At 34.2% G+C, this 20,781-nt stretch overlaps 1 protein-coding gene across 2 annotated transcripts in view; it reads left to right on the top strand.

Moving 5' to 3' along the window:
- Positions 1-20,781, top strand: part of Marchf7 (membrane associated ring-CH-type finger 7) — a 51,464-nt gene that overhangs the window by 17,553 nt on the left and 13,130 nt on the right. For both annotated transcript variants that reach the window (XM_026393092.2, XM_026393093.2), the window contains exons 2-6: positions 2,935-3,098; positions 11,883-12,078; positions 14,014-14,181; positions 15,707-16,811; positions 19,872-20,041. In XM_026393092.2, the coding sequence (XP_026248877.2) occupies positions 2,946-3,098; positions 11,883-12,078; positions 14,014-14,181; positions 15,707-16,811; positions 19,872-20,041 (1,792 nt within the window). In that variant the 5' untranslated portion in view covers positions 2,935-2,945. The remainder of the gene's footprint in view (positions 1-2,934; positions 3,099-11,882; positions 12,079-14,013; positions 14,182-15,706; positions 16,812-19,871; positions 20,042-20,781) is intronic.

Genomic DNA, 20,781 nt, shown 5'->3' on the forward strand with positions numbered 1-20,781 from the left:
CATCCAACTAAGTTGTCTAGGCTGACCTCAAACTTGCTATCCTCCCGACCCAGACTCCTGATTGGGTATTACTGGCGTGTACCACCAACTCCAGCTCCATTTAAATTTTTTGCTTTACGTGATCCTTTCCATTATTATTATTTTTTTTCATGGTTAAAGCTTCTGATTCATATAGTGTCGTTTTACATGGATTTTAAGAGTAGAGGGCATCATAGATGCCTAAAGATAATCTGTTATATGTTTACCTAGAAGTTTTGATGAACTGTCTTTGATCTAAAGGATTAGATCCTGTAGTATAATATACTCTTACTCTAGGTTTCTTCATAGTTTCATAGTTCTAATTGATAATTAGCCTGTGTTCATGTGCCTTTCACTACAATATGAGCCTTATATTTTGTTGATGTTTTTGCTCCACTAACCATACCTGCTTTTTTTCCCCTCAATACTCAGGATCAAACCCTTGGTCTCCTGTGTGCTAGACAAGTGCTCTACCATTTAGCTACATCCCCAGCACTTCACATTTTATTTTGAGACAGCGTGTTGCTAAATTGCCTAGGCTGGCCTAGAACTTGCCATCCTCCTGCCTCAGCTTCCCAGTCGCTTGGTGTGTGCTGCCATGCCCTGCTCTGTTCATCCTCTTTTCTGTTACTGAACCATGTTTTTAAGACGAAGATTATTGGAAAAGTAAATTCTTCTGTAATAACTTCAAGGTAGAAAGATGTGACTAATATAAAATTTAGTTGATAAATTAATAAGGTTACATGCAGAAAATGAATTAGATATTTTTAACTTAAATGTTTTGAGTGTTTTAATAAAACAAGTATATACTTTATCCAAGATGTATATCTGATAAATGAAGTGCATTATATTTGCCTGAAGTCTAATCCACTGTCAGAACAATAAGGGGATAAATAAGTTTGACCTTGAAAATGGATAACCAGAAGAAATTGGATAGATTATTTTGAAATTCATTTGTTACTTTTTTTTGGTCTTCCTCCTTTTTCTTCTGAGTGTAGGCCTCCTAGGTCGTCTCCAGAGACAATCTTCTAAATTTGTATCAGAAAGTTTTAAAATGTTTTTGGTTTTGTTTTGTTTTGTGATAATGGAGATTAAACCCATACCTTGCACATTGCTGCCTAGCTATACCGCCATCCCTTAAAAAAATTTTTTTTTGACATAGTCTGAGCACATTGCCCAGGCTGGCCTTGAACATGAGATCCCCCTGCCTCGGCCTCCTGTGTAGCTGAGTGCTGCCATAGTCAGCAAGTTATTTTAATTTGGAAAAGTTGTTCTATAGCAGTGCTAATGGTGGTGACCCAAAACTGAAGATAATCCTTTGTCCATTCACATTAGAAAAGGAAAATAAATTGTGTATGCTCAAACAGTGGAATACTTTATGAAAAGTTAGTGAATTTACTACAACTATATGCAACAACTTAGAAGATCTCACAAGTATAATGATAAACAAATGAAGTCAGATGCAAAAAGTACCCATTGTATGATTCCATTTGTGCATAGCTAAAAAATCAGGCATAGCTAATGGTTACTCTTGGCATGGGTTGAAAAATATTTAGTGAAAAAGATTTAGAAATTATTAATCTAAATGGCGAAAGCATTCAATTACACATTCTATATAAACCACATTTACCATTTTGTTCATTTCTGTAGGATTTTCTTCCCTTTTTTCCATTTTTTATATAATTAGAATCAATACTATGTGTGATTTTATAGTTTTGTAGGTTGAGCTTTTCCCTTAAAACATTATCACTTTCCAGTATTATTATAAACATTCTTTGGAAACATTCCAGGAAAACATTTATAGCTGGGCAATCATTTGCAAATTACTTAACCTCACTGCCAGTTTTCTTTATTTAAAATATTTTTTTAGATGTTGATGGATCTTTATTTTATTCATTTATTTAAATGCAGTGCTGAGAATCAAACCCAGAGCCTCACATATGCTAGGCAAGTGCTCTACCACTGAGCCACAACTTCAGCCCCAGTTTTCTTATCTTTAATGTAAGAATGATAGAATACCACCACCACCACCACCACCCAGGCTGCTTGCACTAACAAATAATCAGAAGATCCTTGCCCCCAGAACTGGCATATAATACTCAATAATAATTATCTGCTGTGGTTGTTATTATTTGTTGTAATAATTAAAGAGATCCTGTTGGTGGTAAATAAAAGCAAAATATATTCATTCATTACAATTTAGCTTGTTTTTTTAAAAAAATATTTACTTTTTTAGTTTAGTTGGACACAGTACCTTTATTTTACTTATTTATTTTCATGTGGGGCTGAGGATTGAACTCAGGGCCTCACGTGTGCTAGGCAGGTGCTCTACAGCTCAGCCATAACTCCAGCCCTTAGCTTGTTTTTTGAGTACCTATTCTCGGTAATGGTTTTATAACTTTAAATTATTCTAACCTAGAGAAATTTTGTACTAAACAAAGTATAAAGTAGGTGTAATGTCTTCGTATAACTCTTTACCAACTGGAAACATAATAATGATGCTTGTGTTTAAACTGATGAGGGAAAATTGAATAGGGAATGTAAGGACTTCCCAGGCATATTAAAAGGCCAAGAGCACATTGTGTTAGGGGGTTTGCAAATAGTATAATAGGTGTGAGCATTGAACACTAACAGTGAAGAATGGTAAGGCAACCATGACAAATTGATGTAGGACTTTATACAGAGACAACTTTGAGTGAAAGATGGAAACAATGTTTCTTATTGTACATCTCTGTATCTGTATGGACAGTTGGAAACCTCTTGCCTTTAAGAGAAGAGGTGGTCATAATTTCAGTTTACTTTCTCGGGATTTATTTAATTTACATAGTTCTTGATTTGAGCTGATGATTAAGAAGGATTAAAAAATAAAAGTTTGCATGTTCCCAAGAGCAATTACCTCAAATTTGCATTTCACAGGAAATTAAGGAATGGAGTCTAAACCTTCAAGGATTCCAAGAAGAATTTCTGTTCAGCCCTCCAGCTCCTTAAGTGCTAGGATGATGTCTGGAAGCAGAGGAAGTAGTTTAAATGATGCCTATCACTCAAGAGACTCTTCATTTAGACTGGAGTCTGAATATCAGGTAATATCTATATTGGAATATGTGTACACACAGTCCTTTTCAGAAGTCTTTGGGTCACAGTTTATTTATTTTTTTAAGTTGCTGGATCTAATGCATCCTATAATGAAAACATTATTATAGCAGTAGCAGAATAAATGACTAGTGATTTTAAAACTTTGGACTTCAGAATTATGGGTGAGAGATCATGGCCTTACATAAAATACTTTCTAAAGACTTGGAAAGCTTTGTTAAAGAGCAAAACCTGAATCCTTGTCCTCTAAATAGCATACTGGTTCATCTAACTTTTCTCTGAATGTTCCCAAAGTGGTGATAGAATAAGGATTATTATTAAATGTTATTTTTGAGAATATGGTTTTTAAGAATTTTGCTTTTAATGTGGGCAATTGTTAATAGTAGTTGGGCTTTCTTGTCCAGTGGTAGAGTGTGTGCATAGCCCTAGGACCTGGCTTCAATCCCCAGGAAGAAAAGGAGGAAAGGTAACAGTCCATCCTTTTAAGAAGATACTTGACAGCCTTTTACGTGAATTTTGGATTTTATTTTTGTGGTTAATGACATGTTTGCATTAATTCATTCATCTACTCAGTTTCCTTGGGACCAACAGCTTATTGGGTTTTTTGTTTGTTCTAGCATATTGGTTTTTGAAAGGGCTTATCAGTTTTATAATACAATAGTTATAGTATAAAATTGTATAACTCTCATAAGGCATGGTTTATGGTTTAATTCAGTTGTTCATCTTTTAAATTTAAGTTCATTGCATTTTGACTGAACATCTAATTAAGTAGCATGTGAATTGCAAAAGTAATTTTAAAGTAACAATCTAAAAGAACCCACTTAAAAAATTCTTTTTAGATATTGTTTCTGTATCATGTAACATGTAATATATGACAGTCTCATTTAATAAGAAAATTCCTGCATAGTCATCACCATTTTATAAAATGTTCAGAGAAAGAATGAATAAAAAGTTTCTTTGAAATGTCCGATTCTATTACCCATTTTAACTGACTTAATTGGAACTATTCACTTGATTTCATTTAAAATATTGAATGATATTAGTATTATATATTGCATTCTGTAGAATGCTGTCATGGACTCATAAAAGGCAAAGTTTATTTTGTCCCATTTATCTTTTCATAAAATTCTGACTACTCATCTTTAATTTTTTATATAGATTATTAATGAGAAACACAAACTCTGAAACCAGGGTTGAAGTCCTGCCTCATTACTTCAAATCTGTATGAGCCTGAGGAAGTTAATGGGGTTTTTTTGTTTTTGTCTATCTTCTACCTCATCTGCCTGTCTGGTTGCTAAGAGTTAAATGAATTAGTATATTGAATGAGACAAGTGCTGCTCATGATAAACTATATAAATGCTAGCTACTAATGCATCATTTGTTTTCTTTTTCTTTCTTTTTTTTTTAAAAGAGAGAGAGAGAGAGAGAGAATTTTTAGTATTTATTTCTTAGTTTTTCGGCGGACACAACGTTTGTTTGTATGTGGTGCTGAGGATCGAACCTGGGCCGCACACATGCCAGGCGAGCGCGCTACCGCTTGAGCCACATACCCAGCCCCTCATTTATTTTCTTATATAGTAACTTTGGGGCTGGGGACTGCTGGGATTGAACCCAGGGGCACTTAACCACTGAGCCACATCCACAGTCCTTTAAAAAAAAAATTGTTCCCGGACCCCCTCCCTTTTTGGGGGGGGGATATATTTTATTTAGAGATAGGATCTCACTGAGTTGCTAAGGGCCTGATAAAGTTACTAAGGCCGGCTTTGAATTAATGATCCTACTGCCTCAGTCTGCTGAGCCGCTAAGATAATATGTGTGCACCACTTTGCCCAATTATAGTAATCTTTACACTATTTTATGGGACTAAAGTTTTGAATATATTTTTATATAAGATTTATTTATACTCTTTTTTAAAAGATTTTCACTGTTTCCAGATTGTTCTCATTGTTGTAGATTATTCCAAAAGTTATATTTTTTATTATAGTAAACAAATGTAAAAATAAGAAAATCATTTAAATGAAATCTTAATTACTATAAAAATGACCCTACCTAAAACACGCTGGTAATAGCCTATTAATGTCGAATTCATTCCTTTTTATAAGTGGTCTCAACTCTGCAATTACAAAATATAGACTGGCTGAATGGATGAATTCATTTTGTTTTAGAATTTTTAACCTCTGCTGCTGGTGACTTTGAACCCAGGGCAAGCCCTGTACTGCTGAGCTATACTGCCAATCCCTCTGTCCAGAATTTTAATGTCATTAAGTACCAAAATAAAATCCAGAAATTATTTGCCAGCACTTAAAAACCAAATGAAGTAAAATTTAAATTGTTTTTTTTATTATTATTAATTCTTAATAATATTAGTTTGAGAAATTTGGGGAGAGGTTCATTAACACTGTCTTCAGTTGCTTTAAATTGCTTACAGTCCTGTTCCCACCCGCAGCAAATTATAGTTGAGCATGATGGCATACACTCTTAATCCCAGTGATTTTTTAAGGTGAAGCACCCTATCTCAAAAATAAAATAAAAAGGGCTGGGGATATAGCTCAGTGCTTACCTATTGTGTGTTAGGCCTTGGGTTCAATCCACAGTACCTCAAAAAAAAAAAATTAATTACAGGAATAGTTCCAGTAATAAATCAGCTTCTTTATCATGCCTTGTCTTTTCGATTTGCTTTAAAAATGCAAATTCTTTCCTGTGCTGTAAAATTGAAGTAATAATGACTTCTTCATAAGGTATTGTTAAGATTAATTCAAAGAAACAAGACATGTGAGGCACTCAGAACAATAACTGCTGGAACATAGGAGGAGCTCAGATGTTACCAGTTACATTTATGATAATTGTTATTTCTATTAGTATTGTTTTCTGGCTTTGCATTAATTTCAGTGGATAATATCTATAGTATAATATTATCCAAATATTTAAATTACATATCACATATGTTGTTTTCTTTGTCTTAAATTTACACAGCAAACTTTATTTAATGAATGAGCCCTTATAAATGGCAAAGGGAGCACTTTTTTTAAATTGCTGAAGCATTCTGAACAGCTGTTCTATACATAAAACCTTATCTCAAGCATTTAGTGAATCTAAAGCTTCAGAAAGGAGGTTCAGGTCTAGGGCATGATAGATCAGTTTTAGCTATGTTATGGATAAAGTAGTATGGAAACGCTTTATATAGGGATGGATATTTTTATCATTCATAGTAAAGGATATGAAATCTAGAAAGATAAATAAATTATTTTCCCTTGTTACATGATTAGTATGTATGTGATGTACTTAAGCCGAAGAATCCAAGCCTTTGTGATAGCATTGTTTCTTTGGAGGTTCTAAGTTCTGAAAAATTAGTTTCCTAAATATCTTTCTTTTAGTTCTTGGCCACTTACAAGCTTGACTTCACTTGTTCTTACTAGTGTTTCCATTGCTACATCTTTAAATTTTTATCACAATTTGAATGTTGAAAACTATGATTATCCTCCCTTCTTCATAACAGAATTTTACATATTTTGAAAATAAAAATTTAACTCCTAAAACTCATGTTGTTAAAAGTAAAATGGAGAGGCTTGGGGTTGTGGCTCAGGGGTAGAATGCTCGCCTAGCACGTATGAGGCCCTGAGTTCAGTCCTCAGCACCACATAAAAATAAATAAATAAAATAAAGATATTATGTTCAACTACAACTAAAAAATAAGTACTAAAAAATTAAAAATAAATAAAATGGAGTATTCTGTGAATATTTAATGAATAATTGGGGTGTATCTAATTACCTTCAGCTGAAAATGATTTCATTATGTCTGAATAGTTCTAGATAGCAGGAGAAAATTTATTGATACATGAATTCCCAATTTAATTGTTAAAAGAAATTAGAGGGGGCCTGGGTTTGGTTGCACATGCCTGTCATCCCAGTGATTTCAGAGGCTGAAGCAGGAGGCATGTTTGAGGCTAGCCTCTATAATTGAACGAGTTAATGAGCTGTCTCAAAATAAAAGTGTAAACTGTGGAACCAACCTAGATGCCTGCCCTTCAGTAGATGAATGGATTTTTAAAAATGTGGCATATATACACAATGGAATATTACTCAGCAATAAAAAAGAATTAAAATAATGACATTTGCAGGTAATATGGGTGGAGCTGGAGAAGATAATGCTAAGTGAAGTTAGCCAATCCCAAAGAAACAAAGGCCGAATGTTTTCTCTAAGGAGTCTGACTCATAGTGGGATAGGGAGGGGGAGCATGGGAGGAATAGACGAACTCTAGATCAGGCAGAGAGGGGGCAGGGATGTTAGCAATGATGGTGGAATGTGACGGATATTATTATCCATAGTACATGTATGAAGAGATGAATTGATGTGAACATACTTTATATACCGAGGTATGAAAAATTGTGCTCTATATGTGTAATGAGAATTGTAATGCATTCCGGTGTCATGTATTTAAAAAGTAAAATCAATTAAATTTAAAAAGTTAAAATAAAAAAATAAAAAGTGTAGCTTAGTAGCTCAGTGATTGCATACTCCTGGGTTTGGTTCCCAGTGCTATCAAAAATATGAATAATTGGGGTGTATCTAATTACCTTCAGCTGAAAGTGTTTGAACAATGAACAAATTTGGATTGGTAGGAACTAGGAAAAGGTTTGATTTTTTTTTTTTTTTTTTTTTTAACTTAAACCACTAGCAAAACTAGCCAGGGTTTTCTCCCGTTCATGTATAATAACAAGTGTTTTTCTGTCTCTGGGGGAATAAGTATAGACTTTATAGGCTACCATTTGAGCTGGCAGTTATGAAAATTGTTTCATGAACAGTGATTGTGTGTTTAAGCCTTTAGTGATGGCAGATTTCAAGTATCTGAAATGAAATGTTTTATTGAAGTCTCCTCTGCTATGGTCAATATTTTTAATGACTGGCATAGTCAAGTATCTCATTAGTAGCCAGTACCAAAAAACTCTGGAGTGATTTTAGGTCCTTAAAATTTTCTCAGATTATCTCTTAAGTCTGATTTTTTTTTCCGTATTAAATCTAATGAATGCTTGAATCTTTTATAATTGCTTTCTGTTTTCATTTATTTTATCACTGGGATATATTTCTTGCTATTCCATTGGCTTCCTAATTTGTTTTTTTATTATGTAGTCATTCCACCTATTTCATCTTCTACATTTCTCTAAGTCTTTCTGTAAAGTAGTAGATCTGATAGTATTCCCTCCTTCCATTATTCCCAAAGTCAAGTTTGCAGAAATGCTGTTCAACAAGTTCCTATAACATATGCAAAATGAGAAAAGTAATGACAATTTATAGTTTGCCCAATTTGTCCAATTTAAAATATGTTTATTCTGAATTATATCCTTTGTGTTTCTATAATTTATTTAATACCCTTGAAGTTTAGGGCAGATATTACCAAAGTGATCTACAGATTTAATGCAGATCACTTTACATAACAATGACATTCTTTACAGAACTAGGAAAACCTGTCCCAAAATACATATGGAAGGGCTGGGATTTTGGCTCAGTGGCAGAGCACTTGCCTAGCACATGCGAGATCCTGGGTTCAATCCTCAGCATCACATAAAAATAAAATAATGGTATTGGGTCCAACTACAATTAAATAAACAAAATATTTTTTTAAAAAAAATATGGAAGAACAAAAGACCCAGAATAACCAAAGGAATTCTAAGCAAAAAGAACAATGCTGGAGGCATCATAATACCTGGTTTAAGATTACACTATAGAGCTATAGTAACAAAATCAGCATAGTACTGGCTTAAAAATGTACACAGTGACCATTGCGACAGAACAGAAGACCCAAAGACAAACCCCCACAGATAGTCATGTAATCCTTAACACCGGGTGCAAAAAACATCTATTAATGAAAACTTTTTTAAACAAGTGATGCCAGGAAAACTGGATATCCATATGTAGATGAATGAAACTAGGTCTCTGTCATACTGGACAAATGTCCTCAAAGTGAATCAAAGACAGGATTTAAACTAGAAACTTTGTAACTGCTAGAAGACAACATAGGGTTTGTACACCAACATTGGCATATGCTCCAACTTCCTCAGTAAGACTCTTTTTTTTTTTTTTTTTTTTTTTTTTTTTAGATTTTTTTTTAATTTTTTTTTTTAATATTTATTTTTTAGTTCTCGGCAGACACAACATCTTTGTTGGTATGTGGTGCTGAGGATCGAACCCGGGCCGCACGCATGCCAGGCGAGCGTGCTACCGCTTGAGCCACATCCCCAGCCCCTCAGTAAGGACTCTTAAAGCTCGGGAAATAAAATCAGTAATTAATAAATTGTCATCAGATTTAATAGCTTTGGGGACTGGGGTTGTGGCTTAGTGATAGAATGCTTACCTAGCACCTGTGAGGCACTGGGTTCGATTCTCACCACCACATAAAAATAAATAAATTGCCAGGTGTGGAGGCGCACGTGGTACAGGAGGCTGAGGCAGGAGGATCACAAGTTCAGAGCCAGCCTTAGCAAAAGATGCTGAGCAACCCAGTGAGACCCTGTCTCTAAATAAAATACAAAATAGGGCGAGGGGTGTGGCTCAGTGGTGCAGCGCCCCCAGGTTCAACCCACCTTAACCAGGAAAAAGAATTAAATAGCTTCTTCAGCAGAGGAAATAAGAGTGAGGAGAGAAATGGGAGAAATTTTTGTCAACTACTCTTCTGATAGAGAATTAAAGAAAAAAGATAACCCATTTAATAAATGACAAATGAATCAAACTATTTCTCAAAAGGAAAAAGTCAAATGACCAACAAATATGATAAAAAGGTTCAACATCCTTAATAATCAAGCAAATGCAAATCAAAACTACATGGAGACTTCATCTCTTATCAAGAGTAAATAATCTGGGTGGGGTATCACCCCAGTGCCTGAGGTTGGGGATGGGGTGGCTGAGGCAGGAGGATGGCAAGTTCAGAGTTAGCCTCAGTAAATTAGCAAGGCCTTAAGCACCTCAGCAAGACACTGTCTCTAAATAAAATATACCCATCCTCAGTGTTTGTTCAAAGGAACTGAAGTCAGCATACTTAGCAACACATGCATGCCCATGTTTATAGCAGCACAATTCATAATAGCCAAGTTATGGAACCAGCCTAGGTGCCTATCAATGGATGAATGTGTAATGAAAATGTAGTGTATATACACAATGATGTTTTATGCAGCCATAGAGAACAACAAAATTATGTCATTTTTAGGAAAATGGTTGTAACTGAAGAATACCATGTTAAGTGAAATAAGTCCGACTCAGAAAGTTAAGAGTCATGTGATTTCTCATATATGAAAAGCAGAAAAAGAAATTTTTGTGAGAAAAGAAGGGAGACCAGTAGAGTAGAGAATGGGAATTAGGGTGAGGGAGAAGGGGAGGTAATACACAGTGAAATTGACCAATTTATGCAGGATTAGGTAGTAGAAAAACCTGCCAGTTGTAAGTAGCATTCTTTTCAAATTTTAAATTAAAACCTTTTTAATTTTGATCTTTGGCATCCAAAGTTATTAGAACCACTGCCCAGAGGATAATAACACATAAATTATTTGGTTCTGAGATATATAATGAACTTTATTTCTTATGCCAATTAATTCATTGTGTCTCTATGGATTATTAGGTCCAGAAGGCTTATAGGACCAAGTTAATGCTAAGCTGAAGAGTGTCATAAAATATTGATGAAATCATATCTCCATGTTCTTGAATTTTTAGCTTTGCATCTTCTACTTTTCCATATATATGCAAAGTTAATAAATTTCATTGTTAACCATGAATTGTGATAGAATGCTTTATAGACATGTTTTTTTATTGTCTGGCTATAATGTCCTCCTTCATTTGCCTGCTCAATAAACTCCAATTTTCACTAAGTACCTCAGCCACCTCTAAATCCTCCCCTACCTCCAGCAGACAGGCTTTTTTCTGAAAACTCTCAGCATACCTCCTATTATACTACTTACTTATTTTTATATTTATTTACATATTTTATATTTTTATATTTATTTTTTACTTGCCTGTTTTTGGAGCTGCTTAATCAGTGAAGTAACTGGGAGTGTTTGTACATTATGATTAACATTTGTTACAAGTTTTAATTTGTATCCACATATGTTAAAAAAGGAGCTAGGGGTTTTTAAATATTATTTTAGTTTGTTGACTCACTAGTGAAGAAATTCCAAATGCTAGGATTTATTATTTAACGTAATCATAAGTAGTGTTGACTGACTGTATTCCTGACAATGGGAATCAGATCAGTAATAAAGTTTTGGGGTTTTGTTTTATTTCTACTGGGGTTCAAAGCCAGATCTTTATAGATGCTAAGAGGGAACTCTTGCAGTGAGTGTATGGCCCCCCAGCTGATAAGTAAATTTTTCATTACTTTAGAAATCTCATTTTCATAGTAGGGTATTCATAATTAGTTTATGTCAAAATCTTTATTAAAGGTGTTCTTGTCTACCTTTAAGAAGAAGAAACAAAGTTTCTCAGAAGATTGAAATATTTAACCACGAAAAATGATAGTTTTTGCTCTTCAGTGTTTCATAACCAAGTGTGTATGTACAGTTATAAAGAGAACTTGTTGTGAATGAGATTTATAACTAGCAAAATAACAATTATATTGTATAGTAAAGTGATACATGGGTAGAAGGAAATAAAAGCTAAGAAAAAAACGTGATAGAAAATTGATACTTGTGGGAATAAATTGTCCCTTGGGAATTTATTAGAGCATTATAGGTTAAATTTAATGTTGAATGCAAGCAAGTTTTGTTTCTTTAAAACTTTTTGAACTTAATAGTCTACGTCAGCATCAGCATCAGCATCACCGTTTCAATCTGCATGGTATAGTGAATCTGAGATAACTCAGGGAGCACGCTCAAGATCACAGAATCAACAACGGGATCATGATTCAAAAAGACCTAAACTTTCCTGTACAAATTGTACATCTACCTCAGCTGGGAGAAATGTTGGAAGTGGTTTAAATGCAGTATCAGGTAAGAATTATACAATTTCTGTAAAAGTCACTGTAGATGTATTTTGAACTAAAGCCATTTATTGATCTTGGGTTTGGGAATAAGCAGATAGACTTTCATGTAAAATAATGGTTTGGAAATGTAGTGCAGTTTGCAAATTTTACTTTAAGTCAGTGCTAAAACTGAAATTAACTCTTCATTTTGCAGTTTTTCTAAATTTGGTACAAATATCCTACAATATAAAGGATATTAACAGAGTAGTAATCAGGTTAAAAGTGTAGTAGTAGTAGTAGTAGTAGTAGTAATTGTTTAAAAGTGGCATGCATTTATATGCTGTTTCTTATGGGAGATTAATTTTTCAAGTATTATTAGGAAAGCCAAAACTATTGATACATGTTGTAAACACCTCCTGAGCATATTTTATGGAAATGATAAACATGGTATATGAGGTTTATTTTCAGAAAATATGGAAACTGAGCCCAGTGTAGTGGTGCATACCTCTGATCCCAGCAACTTGGGAGGTTATGGTAGGAGGATTGCAAGTTCAAGGCCAGCTTCACCAATTTAGGGAGAACATCAGCAACTTAGCAGCTCAGTGATGGAATACTCCAGGTTCAATCCCAGTACCATAAAACAAAATAAGGAAACTGGAAACTCTTTAATTAAAAAATGAAGTTGGTGCTATCCTAGAAAGAATTCTGTTCAAGGAATTAGTTCTGATTCTAGCCATCTGAGTAGATGAATGGCATTAGGCAAGTTACTGAGATTAGGTAACTTATCCACAAAACTCCATGTCTGATATTTTGTACTCTTAGACACATACTTGTATAAATTGAGATCTGTTATTGAGAGAGCAAAAAGGTTTTCTCCTCATTTATACTTCTCTAAATGAAATGTTAGTGCCTGAAATTGTTGTCAGAGGGAGACAAAACTTTTGATAACAAAATTGGAGATAAAATTCTCAAAATGCTCATGGATTACTAATTGAATGAATGTAAGCAATTCATTTTTATTTTGATAGGCAGGACTGCCATGTGAAAGACACTGCCCATATGAAGAAAATTAAAAGTACTGTATAGGATGGGTTATGGGTAAGAGCAGATTGGCCTAACTTTGTAGACAAACACCACTGTTGCAGAGGTGTTTTTTTTCCTTCTACTATATGAAGGCACAGCATTAAGTACCTAGAGCTTTTTCCCTTCATTAAGGCTGTTGGGACTATGAAAGGAAGCCAAAATTTCACAATAAATAGTAAGACAAGGTGTGAGACTTAATTTTTAATTTACTTTAAAAGGAAATTGAGTAAAATTTTGATCATAATTACAGTACATTAATTCTTACATTAAAGAATGAACCAAATGTGGTAGCCATAAAAATGTTTCTGGGATGGGTATATTTGCTCTTGGTAGAGTGTATGCTTAGTATGAGTGAAGCCTTGGGGTTCAATCCCCAGTACTCCCCAAATTTTTTTCCATGATAAAATTGTGTTGTGATCTGTAATTAAAATTGCATGTCAAGATGACTTTGATTTGATTTTGGCAGTTTCCCAACATCACTTTCATTGATTATGAATTTCTGTCATCTTTGGCAGATTAGCATTTTTTTATCATGTTTACATTGTAAAATATGTTTAGGAGGAGGTGACTGAGACACTGATATCATATATAAGGATAAATTTTACTGTTAAAAGTGTGTTAATTGTTTAGCATGTGGAAGGCCTTGTGTTCATTGCCCAGCACCAAAACAAACAAAAAGAGAATGAGTAGGACAGAAAAAATATGTTATAACTGATTAGTTCATTAGTGAATGATATGTTTTGCTGAATTTTGGTTGCAATAGGTACCTGTGGGGGTTCCCATAATAATTAACAGTAACCTCCCTCTGTATTACAGAAGATTTACTCTTTCCAAAAGTCTTAAATTTTCTCTAAAATAAAACTTCTTTGATTAATTTAAGATTCTTCTTGGAGGCATAGTCAAGTTCCCAGATCTTCATCATTGGTACTTGGTTCATTTGGAACAGACCTAATGAGAGAGAGGAGAGATTTGGAGAGAAGAACAGATTCCTCTGTTAGTAATCTTATGGATTATAGTCACCGAAGTGGTGATTTCACAGCTTCATCATGTATGTATGAACTTCAGTTGTTAAGTACAACTTATTTAATAATATTGTGTTTTCTTCTTTATGTCATTATAAACAGTACAGAGAAATAAATGAATTGAATCATATGTCCTTATGTAGACTTCATAAAAAATAGTATTATGTTTCTTTCCTTGTGGGTGGGTAGTGTTGGGGATCAAACCCAGGGCATCAAGCATGCCAGGCAAATAAGTGCCCTACCACTGAACCACATCCCCAAACCACATAATATATTTTGTTGTACTGTATTTGTTGTTTTGCTTTAAAAAATGTAAACAATTTACTTGAGTATTTAGAGTTTATCTGCCTTTAAGTTTTTGTTTGGTTAAATTATTCCTTTTAAGAATGTGTATGTTAAAAAGTATCATTAGATAATTCTAGTCAATTTGTTTATAAGATATAGTTTAATAAGTAACTACTTCTAATTAGATTCTGAAATAGCTAAATGTTGAAATCAGCTATTTTAAATTGTAATTTCGAATTATTTAGTATAACTTGAGTATGCTTCTTTTCATTAAGTTGATGTAAAGACTTGCACAGTTTACATCACTGTTATCTAGATTTAAGCGTTTAAAATATTTACCCCAAGTAATTGAAAGGGAAAACTAGTAGTCAAAATTGACAAATATAGCAGACAGAAGTGGAGTTCAATTTACATAGAAGAGGAAAGTACATTTAAAAAAAAAAGTTTGGGTTATGTTAAGTAATCTTACTGGGGTGCTTTATTGAAGACAAATAAAAACACTGTTTTATTTATTTGGCTTTGGTGGAAGGATCTTGAATAGACAGTATCAATGGCTTCTAGATTGGGGGATGTGAAAATACAGGACAAAAATAGATTAAATCCCTAACAGTTTGTCCTTTCATGAGTCTCTATGTTTAGCACACTAGTAATGGAGCTCTCCTACATGGTATATAGCTAACTGTTCTTCACAAAGGAAAAGTTCAAAACTCCATTTAAGATATATTTTTTAAAATGCAGGTGCTAGAGCTCTGTTCTACTTCAGTTCCAAGCAATGTTCCAAGACAAACTTTTTTCTAATGAGCAATCAGAAATCCAAACTGTTGTTATTAACTTAAAAGACAAAAAATTAGAGGAATTTTAGCTATTAGCAGAGTTTGTCATAAATTTAGAAGGGTGATAATATTTACATAAAGTAACTTTTGTGTTTATCAGTTTATATTTTTGGAGACTTTTCTATTATATCAGTTTCTGATAATAAATTCAACTGCTTAGCCTTCATACTTCTTTTCATTAGCTCATGAGATAGTCTTTCTTTTGAATTTGTAATATTGACTTGACATGGTGGTACTTTATTTTACCAGTAGGAATAAGAAGAGAAATACATTACTGTTTTTTCTCTAATGATAGTTAAGCTCTCTAGTTATAAGACAGCAGTATTCAGCTCAAATTTAGCATTTCATTTTGCTAGCAAGTAGTAGTTAATAAATGCAAGTTTAATGATATTATTTCATATAATTGGTTACCTTTCCTTCCTTTCAAAAATAGATGTTCAAGACAGAGTTCCTTCTTCATATTCACAGGGAGCGAGACCAAAAGAGAACTCATTGAGCACTTTACAGTTGAATACATCATCCACAAGCCACCAGTTGCCTTCTGAACATCAAACAATACCAAGTTATAGGGACTCCAGCAGAAATTCTTTAAGATCAAATTTTTCTCCAAGAGAATCAGAATCTGTTCGAAGCAGTGCACATCCTGGATTTTCTTATACTTCAAGCAGAGATGAAACCCCAACCATAAGCAGTTCAGAAAGAGTTGGTTCATCTCAAAGATCATTTCAAGAATCTTCTGACAATGAAGGTAGACGCACAACCAGGAGATTGTTGTCACGTATAGCTTCTAGCATGTCATCTACATTTTTTTCACGAAGATCTAGTCAGGATTCCTTGAATACAAGATCCCTGAATTCTGAAAATTCTTACATTTCTCCAAGAATTCTAACAACTTCACAGTCTCGGAGTAATGCAACATCACCTTCTGAAGTTAATGATAATAGGGGATCTGAAGCTTCTCAAGGATTTCGATTTCTGAGGCGAAGATGGGGTTTGTCATCACTCAGCCAGAATCATAGCTCTGAGCCAGATTCAGAAAATTTTAGCCAGGAATCTGAAGGTAGAAATACAGGACCGTGGTTATCTTCCTCCCTTAGAAATAGATGCACACCTTTGTTCTCTAGAAGGAGACGAGAGGGAAGAGATGAATCTTCAAGGATAACTACCTCTGACATACCATCTAGATCTCATATTTTCAGAAGAGAATCAAATGAAGTAGTTCACCTTGAAGCACAGAGTGATTCTCTTGGGGCTACTGCCAACAGACCACAAGCAGCTGGAGCATCAAGCAGTACCTCTACAGGTGGCTCCTCATCAGATTCTGCTCAAGGTGGAAGAAATACAGGAATAGCAGGGATTCTTCCTGGTTCCTTATTCCGATTTGCAGTTCCCCCAGCACTTGGAAGTAATTTGACCGACAATGTCATGATCACTGTAGATATTATTCCTTCAGGATGGAATTCAGCTGAGGGAAAGAGTGAAAAAACTAAAAGTGCACCTTCAAGAGATCCAGAGAGATTACAGAAAATAAAAGAGAGGTAAATCTGAATATTCATCTTAAGCTATATAACTAGAACAAATTGGAGAAAGAATTCTTTTTAATTGTATGACTTCTAAAAACATGGATACCTGAAATTACTTCCCAAACATATGATGATACTGTTTCACTTACAGATAAATGGAGAAAATTAATAATGAGGTAGGCACTTGGGGTTGTAAATTGCATCAAGAAATAATCTAATGGTTATTTTTAACCAATTTAGGATGTAGGTACAAACAGATTTTTAAAAATGTTAGTCTCTTATCCTCTTTCTTGATTAGACTTTTATTAAATGGGATTGGCAAGAGATAATAAATCTGTATTAGTCTTTACTAAGTTTATTTTGTTTACCATTACTGGGATCAAACCCAGATGCATGCTACAACTGAGTTACATACCTAGCCACCTCTTCCCCACCTTTTTTTTTTTTTTTTTTTTTTTTTTGAGATGGGGTCTTACAGAGTTGCCAAGGCTGGCTTTGAAATCCTGCTCAGACTCACTAATAACAGGGATTACAGGAATGCACCACTGCACCTAACTTTGTTTTGTTTTTGAAGCTTAAGTGTATATTGAATGTTCTTTACATATTCGGATTTATTAATAGGTGTCAGGTTTTTTTGTTTGTTTTGGGGGGTGGGGTACTGGGGGATTAAAATCAGGGACACTCAACCACTGAGCGACATATGACATCCCAGCCCTATTGTTGTATATTATTTAGAGACAGGGTCTCACTGAGTTGATGAGTGTCTTGCTTTTGCTGAGGCTGACTTTGAACTCAGGATCCTCCTGCTTCAGCCTCCTTAGCCGCTGGGATAACAGGCATGAGCCACGGTGCCCTGCAAGTGTCAGTTTTAATTCAGGTCTTGCAGTGTTTTTGTACAAAAGAAATCTTTTACATAACTTCTTCTATGAGCTATCTGCTGGAGGAATGTAGTAACTATTATAATTCTTGCCCTCAAGGTTAGGTTGATTAGAATGCAATATTGTACATAGAAGGCAAAGTCAAAGAGAAACAATTGGAGAAGTTGCCTCAGCTCAGCAAGAGACCAGGCAGGGACTCATGAGCTAATGTTCCGAAGTTCTGGGCCCCAAGCTGAGGTTTCAAGGGGCTTTTATAGGAAATTTGACATCATTTCTTAACCATAACAACATTGATGAGTTTTAATTCTTGGCCTGTATGACCAAAGACCATGCATAGGGAATTTATGGTAAGTGGCTCACAGGTGTAGAACAAACAGTACAGCACTTGTGAGTTTTATTGGGAAGTAGCCTTCACCACAGGCAGCAGTAATGTTGTAGGGAACAGATGAGGTAGGACACCAAAGATAGCAGGAAACAGTTTAGTTGGCTGCAGCCAGGTTCAGAGGGTATAGCTTTCACTGTAATCAATTAATCCCCTGAACCCTGAGTAACTAGTAAAGAAGTGTTCAGCATCTGAGTGCTGGTCTCTTTCAGGCCTGTGGCCAAATTTAATTATTATAAGATAGAGCAAGAGGAAATAGGAAGCACAACTCCGTTGAACTCTTTTGTAGAGATTCTTTAGTCCTAAGATAATTATGGTAAAGATTTCTGGAGAAACTTAATTAAGATTTTCTGTGGAGGAGGCGGGGTGCCACTACAGTAACTCAAGTTAATTTGAGCTTACTTCCCTTAGAGTTGTATTTCTAAGAACTAAGTCTTGGAGGTATTTGTTTAGACAACAGTTAATTGTCCTAGCAATTAAGCTATGTAGGAACATTTCTTCCCAGTTCAGAAAGTTAAAAATTATAGGCATCTGTTGGATCTCCGGCTATAGGCATCTGTTGGATCTCTGGCCTTGGAAGCCTGTCACAGAGATGTTTGCATTTCAGTCTCCTAAAGATAGCTAATTACAATCCAGTAGATATGGACCCATAATTTCGAGGAGAAAGGCTGAGGGTGGGAAATTAACCCCTTCCTCAGGCTTTGGTTTTTCATTATAATGTTCTTATAATTTCATTTTATAATCAGGTCTGATGTCTCTGCCACAAAACATTAGGCCTGTACCCTTTTTCTGTTAGTTTGAAAAGCACTTTGAGGATATTTTACCACAATATGTGTCTGTATTTTCATTTTGCCTTATATATGAGAATTTTAAGAATTGATCTCCTAAGTGAAAAATAAACTTAATAGGTTAGAAAGTTAAAAGTAATACAAATGCCATATTTTCAACCTTTCTAAATAATTTATGCGTGGTTGTTTCTCTGATAAAGCTAAAAGACATGAAAATTACCTAAAAGTTGTAAATCTGCATATTTCTTTCCACAAATCTTTTGCCAGATTCATTAGGAGACTGTACAATTCAGGTAGTATTTTGGTAGCAGTTCAGCATTCAGTATTATCTGTTTATTTGCCCTTTGGTGTCAAGGTAGACTATTTTAACAAAGTTATTTTGTTGTTATAAAACTACTATTCTGTATGTAAATTAAATAACATCTAAATTAAATAGAATTTGTTGACCTGACAAATGTTAATAGAAACTGTTCTGTGCTTTAGAAGTCTACCCTTGTAGAAATCGGGATATTCAGTAGGATTGCTGGGGGTGGGGAAATGGAGAATTTAACCTCTTATTCATTTTTTACTATGATCTAATACAAGAAAGTTAACAGTTGAAAAATAGGTGGTTCTGCTAACATATAACTGAGAAAGCACAAGTCAATATGTGTTTATTCACTGAAATAGTCTTAAATTTGGGGGAGTGATGAGAGACAAAAATGAAGAATATATATAAAGTGACTGTGAAAAATGTGGAACTTAAAACTGTGCTACCAAAGACATATTTACTTAAATCACTTAAAGATAAGTGGTAGAATACCCTATTTCATTTACTTTAAAATATTTGTTATAAATTTTTATTGTCAATGAAATTTTTTTATGATTACTGTTTATTTTTTGTCACTGCTTTGTTGTTGTTGTCCTTTACTTTTTTCCACTTAGTGTGAGGAGAATAATAATGAGAGATTAGGATTATATATAATTGGAATGATATACTAAGATGAATTATTATTTCTGTCTTGGGAAACTGTGCCTTCTTTTCTAGCCTTCTTTTAGAGGATTCTGAAGAAGAAGAAGGTGACTTATGTAGAATTTGTCAGATGGCAGCTGCATCATCATCTAATTTGCTGATAGAGCCATGCAAGTGCACAGGAAGTTTACAGTATGTCCACCAAGAGTGTATGAAAAAGTGGTTACAGGCCAAAATTAACTCTGGTAAGATTTACCCCTTTATGTATTTTGTTTCCAATTTTTTTCCAAGAGATACACGTATGTATTCATTTTGGCTAACAAAGTTATAATTTATTAATTGTTGAATTTAGACTTACCTAATTTTGAATTTAGACTCTTACAAAAAGTATCATAATCATTTTTTTAAAAAGAGCATTTGTCATGCTCTATAAATTTGTTTATAATAATATTTCTATGGTTTTGCTACCCAACTGTTTCTTCATACATTTATAAAAAAATTTATGTCATGAAAATCTTTCTGAATCAAAGAAATATACTCACCATTTACCATCTGTGTATTTTTGAGAAAAACTCGTTTCTCATGCTGTTGTATCACTTAGCACATTAGGATAATACCTATCACAGGGTCCATTTGTTCATTGAGAACTGTTTCAGAGCCAGGCACGTTTAGTAAATAAGAACAACTAGGCACCTGCTCTTGTGCTTATATTGGCTGTTAAAGGAATACCTTTCTTAGGTGAGGATATTTAAACTGATAGCTGATCATTGAGGGAACTAGCTATTCCAGAGTGAGAAGGGAATTTTTATCAGAACAGCTAGTACAAAAACTTAAAAGATGGGGATGACTTCAGTGTATGATGCTCAGTATAGCTTGTGTATAATTAGTGATGGTGGGGAAGGTGTGATACATCAGTAGTGAGAGGTCAGCAGAGGCTTTTGTTGTTGTTTTTTTAGAGGGAAGGAACTAGTTACCTTTATTTTTA

This window comes from Urocitellus parryii, chromosome 1 (assembly GCF_045843805.1).
Source record: "Urocitellus parryii isolate mUroPar1 chromosome 1, mUroPar1.hap1, whole genome shotgun sequence".
NCBI classification, from domain to species: domain Eukaryota; kingdom Metazoa; phylum Chordata; class Mammalia; order Rodentia; family Sciuridae; genus Urocitellus; species Urocitellus parryii.